We start from the raw sequence: 8,738 nt of genomic DNA, 5'->3' as shown, positions 1-8,738 counted from the left end.
ACCACCCCAGTCAAGGAACATTCTGATGAAATAGTCTCCTTTAGGCCTGTGAATTCCTTGTTGCTTGTTTTGTTGAGGCTTAAGTAATATTTTTTAACAAATGTCTACTTCTGGAAAAACTCGGTTCTTATAATCATCACTGCTTGCTACTGTGTGTATTTTCTACTAGACCGATGCCCAAACCATGCCCTCGCTCCACCTGTGCTGTAGCCTTTCCTAAATCCAGAATAACAAAATGACCGAGGTGTCCTTTACCCGCAGAGGCTCCTGCAGTTTCCAGAAGCTGCCGGGCGACACCAAAGATTTCCTCCTCCGTTTTATAAAAAGAGGGGTGATCCGAATAATTGGGTATTTTTTAAATTCTCTCTACATATTTTTTTGTTATTTGTTTGTTTAGTCCTCACCTGAGGATATTTTTCCACTGATTTTTTAGAGAGAGTGGAAGAGAGAGGGAAAGACAGAGAGAAATATTGGTGAGAGAAACACATCGATTGGTTGCCTCCTGCACAAGCCCCAACCAGGGCCTGGCCCAGGGAGGAGTCTGCAATCGAGGCAGGTGCCCTTGACCAGAATCGAACCTGGGACCCTTTGGTCCACAGGCCAATGCTCTATCCACTGAGCCAAACTTGCTAGGGCCATTCTACATATTTTTAATCAGCAGAACACTAGAGCGAGAGCTAGCCTGTTCCTAGCACGAGAAAGTTGGCAAAGCAAATGAGGAGAAGCTCAAGCTCCCTGAGTTAACTTTATGAATATCTGTAATTATATGTAACGTATATAAATATAATAGTAATATAATCATAGATAACATGTAATCATACAGAATATAATTATGTGTGCCCTATAATTACATATAATATAAACATACTGAGGCCCAGTGCACGGATTCGTGCACCGGTGGGGTCCCTCAGCCTGGCCTGCACCCTCTCACAATCTGGGACCCCTCAGGTGATGTCGGACTGCCGGTTTCGGCCCGATCCCCGCATGCCAGGCCAAGGGACCCCACCGGTGCACAAATCCATGCACTGGGCCTCTAGTATGCATATAAGATCTTTGGTTAATCTCTTCCTGCCCTCCCCTCCTCCCCCCTTCCCTCTGAGATTCATCAGTCTGTTCCATGTTTCCATGCCTGTGCGTTGAGCATCTGCCCCCTGGTGGTCAGTGCGCATCATAGCTACTGGTTGAACAGTCGCTTAGGCTTTTATATATAGAGATTCACCATATAATTATATATATTTATATATTTATGTTTTTTAAGATGGAGGGAAAAAACCACGTACAGAGACTTGCACAATAAGTATCCACAGATTTTTTTTTAGCTTTAACTATACTTATCAATTAGTGCCAATCATAACATGTGCTTTATGAGATAAATTAGAAGGCCCTGAAGATTGGTCCATGCCCTTACTGCCTGTGTTTTTAATCTGAAAAATGGACCGTGATTATACCTTAACCGAGGGCTCCATTTTCCTCCGTTCTGATGTTGTTCACTATTATACCCAACAGACCAGGGGGACTTAGTCTTGTCCACCAGTCAGATTACCCCTCACACTTGCCTGAAGGCCCCTGCTTCAAACTGCAGGTCAGAAATTGAGTCTGGAAGAAGCATCCAGAGACGACGGCCTCAGAAGAGGACCGTGCCAGCCACACTTGGCTCTTTATACTTCAGGGAATGGACAATGGCACCGGCGTCCAAGCTGATGCCATCACTGTGACCGGACACTGCCCAGGGCCAAGGCAGGGTCCACGAGTCTTTAGTCCAGAAGCAAACGACTTTGCAAAGTGAACTAACTACCCAAGATCAGCAGAACAGGAACACGGCCCAGCACTGGATGGGAGTGATTTAATTCTAGTTAATGTTATTTCCTAACGGGCATGTGAGAAAACCCTCTTTTGCTTTGATTTCTCTCTACTCCTCAATTTAGGAGGCCATATCTGTACAAATGAGAATAAAATATTCCTTAAAGGGTGCCTCGTTCCAACTAACCCTTCAGAATTCTGGAGGGAAAACACTATAAAAATTTAACATAGATATAAACCAATGAATGATCAGGGAAATTTAAAAATAATAGTTCTATTGAAAACCATACAGGTCATTGGCCTTGTCGACAACACTCAGAACAAGTACTAGAAAGCAGTCCACGTGCCGTTACTGGGACCCTTCTCTTCCTGAGATCATCGCCGGCTCCGTAAGCAGGTTCAATAAGAATCTGTCCTCCTTCCTCATAGGACTCAATTGGGTAAATCAAATTTGTAAGCATGACCATGCCAGAAATGTCACGTTTAAGGACAAATGTCATTTAATTGGGCATGACAAGCCTGACAGTCAGAAGCGAGGACTGGACTTCACCGACTGAAAGCCCTCTTGCTGCGCCTTCATCTGCCCTCGGTCTCTGTGACTCAGCTTCTTCCGAGTGCAAAGCCTCCGCCAGCCGCATCCGGCCAGGCAGAGACTGCTGGGCACACTGCCCCCCCCCCCCCCCCCCAGGAAACCGGACTGGCCCTGCTCCGCGGCAGACCCCAGGGAGCTGCGTCCTGAAGGTTGTAGAAAGAGTCATTCCTGCCGGCCCAGAAAAGTGACCAACTTGGGGATTCTCCAAAAAGATGGTACCTACTGTTCCAGGTTATAGAGGCAAACCTGACAGGGGTGAAGCGGCTGGTTCTAGGTTCCCGATCTTAGATAATAAGAAAACTTTGTAACTTCACAGTCTCCTGACAGAAGTCAACTCTCAAACCTTAGCGTCACATGCTCTAATTTTAACAAGCATGCAAACAGCGGGGCTTGATTACATACAGTTCTCTGTACATAAAACTGGCCAAACCTTGAAAAAAAATCAAAGTAATGACAAAAACCAGAGAATTGCTGAAGCAAACTTAGGGGCCAAATCTACGGCAGGGGGGGCATGAGAACGGGAAAGGCGGACTGACCTCTTGTCCTGTGGCCGTTCTGCCATGTGTTTGTTATCCTACCTACACATCACGCCCCCAAGTCTGAGCGACACAGACAAAGCCTGGTGCACCCTGATAGAGCACCCCGAGAATGGAGAGAAATGAACACAGAAGGACAACAAAACAAGTCAGACATCGGGTCCCTCTGTCTAGCATTCGTCCCCAAAACAGTGAAGACCTTGAGCGCTTTCTGTGAGATACCAACTCCGCGGCAAAAACAATTTTATCCCTGAGGCGCAAGGCGGATACTGGCAAACACAGCAGTGTTACCGATCTCACCGCCCTGGAGAAAAGGGCTGTGTTTCTCCCCTCGGAGGAGATGAACTGCCATCTTGAAAACCCTGAGTTTGTTTCTTCAAATTTCCATGGTATTTTTATTTGGCCAGCCAGTCTCTTTGATGTCTGTCCTCCCCTGCAAAAACATTTCTTTCCTTAAAGCATGTTTCTCTTAGAATCTCCCTTTCACACACTGGACTGGAAGGTAAGCCCATGAGGGCAGGGATTTTTGTCTGTTTTGTTCATTGTCGTATTCCCAGCACCTAGAATCATTTCTGGCTAATAGAAGAGGTTCTGTAATTATTTAAATGGCCCCATAAAAGCTAGTTCTAGTTATTTCACAAATATTAAACAAATGCTTAGATGCTTGTGGCACACACTGGGGGGTGTGGAAATGGAGACCAAACCCTGGCCTTCAGGAACTCCCAAAATATTGGGGATGATGAGCAAATAGCCAGGCAAGTACAAGACAGCCTCCCATTGCTGTGATGGGGAGGCCCAGGGCCTGTGGAACCAGCTCAGGGGGGCCCAGGAGGACTTCCCGGAGGAAGTGGACTGAGAGATGGATAGGACAGGGCCAGAGAAACAGGGTAAAGGAGGGGAGGGTGTTTCAGGGGAAGGACACAGCATGTGCAAAGACCTGCAGATGAGAAAGGATGGGAAGGATGGCGTAGGAGTGTGAGCTGATGCCAGTGAGGTCCACGTAGGCCATATCATAAAAGGCCTCCCTCGAATACCAAGCAAAGGAATTTGGTCTTGATCCTGGAGGCAGGGGCACCTAGAGAAGGTCCTTGCCCCAGGTCCACGCATGGGCACAGGTGCCGAGCTGAAACGGCTGCAGGCGGGCAGCAGCAGCAGGCCACTCACCTGGTGTGCTGCTGGAGGTGGGAGAGCTGTCGGAAGGACTTATCACAGTAGGAGCAGTGGTAGGGCTTGACGCCCAGGTGGATGCGCAGGTGCTGGGCCAGGTAGGAGGCGTTGGCAAAGGACTTGGAGCAGTGCGGGCACTTGTGGGGCTTGGCCTCTGTGTGCGACTTGGAGTGGATCTGCATCTCGGACTTGGTGAAGAAGGTCAGCGGGCATACCTTACACCTGTGGGGCAAGAGGCAGGTTCGCACCCGGGAAGACGCCCGCACCCCCTGCCTGTACAGCTCAGGGAGACCTTCTGCATGAGCGTGCACCTGGGACTGAGCTTTCCTGTGAGGCGTCTGGGGCACAGGCCCACCTGGGAGAGGTGGGAGGCAGGCTCGGGCCTGGACAACCTCCAATCTGGAGGAGAAAGCTCTTCCGTCTGGGCGCCCCTTTCCAGCAGCCTGGGCAGCAGGCTCACCCCTCACGGGGAGGAGAGGTCCAGAGCCACACCCACAGTTCTGGGGGAGCGCTCAACCGACTGCACTTTAGAATCACTGCGGGAGCTTTCAAGAAAGACTGACACCTGGTCCCCCCAACAAATTAAATTAGAATTTTTAGAAGTGAGGCCCTGGTTTGGGCCCAGTGATTCTAACGTTCAGGGTGGAAGGGAGGAGGAAACAGACTCCCATGACCCAGGCTGTGTGCCCCGCACTCATTGCCTCTGAAAGGATGTGGGTGCAGTGGACTTAGCCCCCCTCAGCCCCTGGGGTCCCTCTCTCCAGCCCCCATTGCTGTGCTCCTGGGGACAGCCCTCCGCCAGAGCCTCTGCCCCAAGCCCACCTGGACCCCCTCCAGCCGAAACCCCCACCTGTATGTCTTGCCCTCCTTGGCAGTCTCGCCCGAGGCCAGGATGGGGTAGGGGACTACCAGGACAGGCGGGCCCCCTGGGTTCTCCGCCTTGATCTTTTTGCGGCCTCGCTCGGACTTGGGGGGGCCCAGCAGGCCATGGCCCTGGATTGTCTTGATGGAGTCCAGGAGGGGGGGGCTGGTGATCCCTGAGATGAGGGTGGGGGACGAGGCGATGAGGCGGCTCTGGCTGGTGGTGGTGGGTGTGGACGGGGTGCTGGTGCCCGTGCCCGCGCTGGACTCTGATGTGCTCACAGCCGGGGTCCGGGAGGAGAGCCCTAGACCTGCGAAGACACGGGGGTGGGGGCAGGGGTGAGGGGCAGCTGCAGAGGCCAGCTCAGCCCTGGCCACCCAGCTGTGTGACTGGCAGGTCACTCGCCTCTTTGAGCCTCCCCTTCCCTTTGTAAATTATTGTCCAGGAGTAACTAAATGAGCTTGTGTATGTGTAAGATGCCTTAGATACCTAAGAACTAAAATGAGTTAGATAAAAGGCACTTGGGAATCATTCAAACCACAGGGGAAAAAAACCTGAGACACACGACTGTGTTAGTTATAATAATAAAAATTAGAGGCAACTGAAATATGTAACATTAGGGAAGGAAGGATTCGATGAATTTTGATCAATCTCCTCTACTGAACATAACTGCCATTAAAAAGGTTTTATTTGCTTAAAAATGTTTAATCTATTGATTGATTTGAGAGAGAGAGAGAGAGAGATATCAATTTGTTGTTCCACTTATTTATTCATTCATTGGTTGATCCTTGTATGTGCCCTGACTGGGGATCAAACCCACAACGCTCTAACCAACTAAGCTACCCAGCCGGGGCCAAAAAATAAAAAAAATAAAAAAATGTTAAAGGCATATGTATGCATAGGAAAAGTAAGAGGAGATATACCAAAATGTGATGTGGATGGTAGAATTAAAAGTAATTTTAAAAATTTTGGGGGGGTTTAACTATACTTTCTGACTCTTAGACAATAAACTTTTTTTTTTTACTTCTATAATAAAAGTTACTCTTTTTAAAATGAGGGGACCAGAGCCCTGGCCGGTTTGGCTCAGTGGATGGAGCGTCGGCCTGCGGACTGAAGGTCCCTGGTTTGATTCTGGTCCAGGGCACATGCCTGGGTTGCAGGCTCATTCCCTCATAGGGGGTGTGCAAGAGGCAGCCCATCAATGATTCTCTCTCATCATTGATGTTTCTATCTCTCTCCCTCGCCCTTCCTCTCTGAAATCAACAAAAATATATTTAAAAAATAAAAATAAAATAAAATGAAGGGACCAGAAACATTTACAATAACAGATTAAGTAGACAAAACGATGAAAATGGTATCATGTGGTGAAACTACGCTTTTTTTTTTATCTTTTTGTGCACTGAAAGAGAGAATATCCAGCACCAGCACAAGCATGTTGCAGGCACACATGCAGCTGGAGTGTGCACTTAAAATGTTAAATGTACGTAACTTTTGACCAAGCAATTCTACTTCTAGAAATCGCCCTAAAGAAATATTTGCACATGAACACAAAGGCTGTATGCACGGACCTTCCGTACAAAACTGTGGTTGGACAAACTGGACACGAGCTGTTTGTCCTCAGTAGGGATTGCATGAAGAGATACGTCCACCCTCATTGTGGAGGACTGGGAGCCCCGACAACAAGACAGGTGTCGCCCAGTGACACAGCGAGAAGGCCAAAATGTGCAGACAGTACGAGCCCCTCTATTTTAAAACACACACCCGAACTACATATGTATTATACAGTGACAACATGTGTGTGTGAGTGCACGGGAATGCATGTGAGAAGAGACACGCCAAACTAAATTGTGTGTAAATTGTGGTGCTCTCCAGGGAGAAAGAATGTATTGGTAAAAGGAGAGCTTCATACTTTGTCTATTTACTTATATATTACTTGAATTTTTCACCTGGTGAATTCCTCCATTTTTTACGTCTGTGATTAAAGGATAAAATAAAATAAGTTATAGAGAAAACAATGAAATGCTAACAATAACGGGACTAGGACTTTTCCTCCTTTTAGTTTATCTTCAATTTCTAAACTACGCATTACCTTTATAATAAAAAAATGCACTAAATACTAGCGTGTCCCCCCAAAATGTACACACTTTGAATGATTATTAATTCCAATGGTTAAATCTGAAAAGAAAGAAACATCAGTTGAGCTATCAGCTGTTAGTGTATATGGTTTTTAGGGACACCCTGTATGTTTATGATAGAATGGCAAGTAGGAAAGCAAGTTAAAACCATGGGTACAGCCCTCCCACAAGCTCAGCAAAACACACACGCACATTAAAAAGCAAACAAAAAGATGAAAAAGGGAGGAAACAGACCAAAAGGCTCTCCAAGCTGCTGGGTTAGGAGCTAGGGGATTTTGAGTGCTTTTTTCCTTAGTTTCTCTGTTTTCCAAATTTCCCTTAATATGCTTATATTACTTTTTTAATATTACTTTTATAATGAAAAAATAAATTTAATAAAATCATCATAACAGAGAATGTGCAGAGTGTGGCTGGGGCCTGGGGGAGGCTCACGGGCCCAATAACTCCTGGGTGTCTCTGGAAGGAGGAGGGAGAAGGGAAGAGAGGCAGGGGTGCCTGGCTGGTGGCAGGGGTGAGCCAGGGGAAGAACAAAGGCCCAGCCACAGTGGCCGCCAGAGAAAACCCGTCTGCCAGGCACCCCCAGCCCTGTGACACTGCACCAGGATGTCCCCCTGGCACCCTACCCAAGACTGAGCTCATGACCTCCCTCCCCCTCCTCCTGTGGTTCCATCTCATGGGCAGTGCCTGGGAGTCTCCCTCTTCCCACTCCTCACTCCTACATCCAATCTAGCAACCAGTCCTGTCTATTCTTCTCAACATAACTCAGACCTGTCCTCTTCTCTCAGTCCCCACCGCCTTCCCAGGGCCCCACCATCCTCTCCTGCATGACTCTCCGTCTCCATGCTTGTCTCCCACCAAGCCAGTTTCCACTGCAGCCAGACCCAGCTTTCTAACCCAAATCGGAGCACTTCCCTCTCCTACTTAAAATCCTTCCATGGCTCCCCACTGCCTGAGGCTCCGCACTGCATAGCATGGCCCTCAGGCCCCTCACAATCTGCTTCCCCTTCCTCTCTAGCCTCAGCAGAACCAGGATGAGCACAAGGATTAGCACATGGGCTCTGGAACCTCACTGCCTGCCTCTGCCTCTTCCTCCTGACTGTGAAACTGGGCCTCAGTTTCCTCACCTGTCGAATGGGGACATTAAAGTGAATGCACAAAACTGCTGGTTTTTGTAAGTCAAAAACAGTCCAGTGTTCAACCTAATACTAACAGTACCCACCTCACAGGACTGCTGGGAGTGATAAAGTGAGTACCAGTGAACATACGCTGGTGCTCAGCTGGAATTAGCTGCCATAGTGAGATCATCATCACCATCATCTTCTGGCCTACTCCTGCTTTCTACACATGCTCGCTTTGCACATGCTGTTCCCTCTGGCTGCTCCATTCCCTAGTTAACTGCCAACCTTTCCTTGCATATCCGCTCCTCCCAGGAAATCTCCACCCCCACCACCTGCCCCTCCAACCTGCCCCGGGTCTGGTCAGGGTTCCTCTCTGGATTAACCTCATGAGCCCCTGGTGGGCCCTCGTCCTGTCGATTTAGTGGGGTAGGTCCTCCCAGCAGGATCAGAGGAAATCTGGTAGCTGTACCCATTCTGCCCTCACCTGGCCGGGCCACCCTCGCCACGCCCCTAGCCCCTCCCCCACCA

The 8,738-nt window shown here is 48.6% G+C and overlaps 1 protein-coding gene across 1 annotated transcript in view; it reads right to left on the bottom strand.

The window, feature by feature from the left end:
- The window catches only part of ZNF362 (zinc finger protein 362), a 24,947-nt gene that overhangs the window by 10,260 nt on the left and 5,949 nt on the right, over nucleotides 1-8,738 (bottom strand). The window contains exons 4-6 of the mRNA XM_014549494.1: nucleotides 6,904-6,979; nucleotides 4,946-5,267; nucleotides 4,093-4,317 (exon numbers count right to left, since the gene is read on the bottom strand). Coding sequence (XP_014404980.1) covers nucleotides 4,093-4,317; nucleotides 4,946-5,267; nucleotides 6,904-6,979 — 623 coding nt within the window. The remainder of the gene's footprint in view (nucleotides 1-4,092; nucleotides 4,318-4,945; nucleotides 5,268-6,903; nucleotides 6,980-8,738) is intronic.

Source organism: Myotis brandtii, unplaced genomic scaffold, assembly GCF_000412655.1.
Source record: "Myotis brandtii unplaced genomic scaffold, ASM41265v1 scaffold555, whole genome shotgun sequence".
NCBI classification, from domain to species: Eukaryota; Metazoa; Chordata; class Mammalia; order Chiroptera; family Vespertilionidae; genus Myotis; species Myotis brandtii.
The sequence above is the reverse complement of the archived record's forward strand: the minus strand, read 5'-3'. Positions and strand labels throughout refer to the sequence as shown.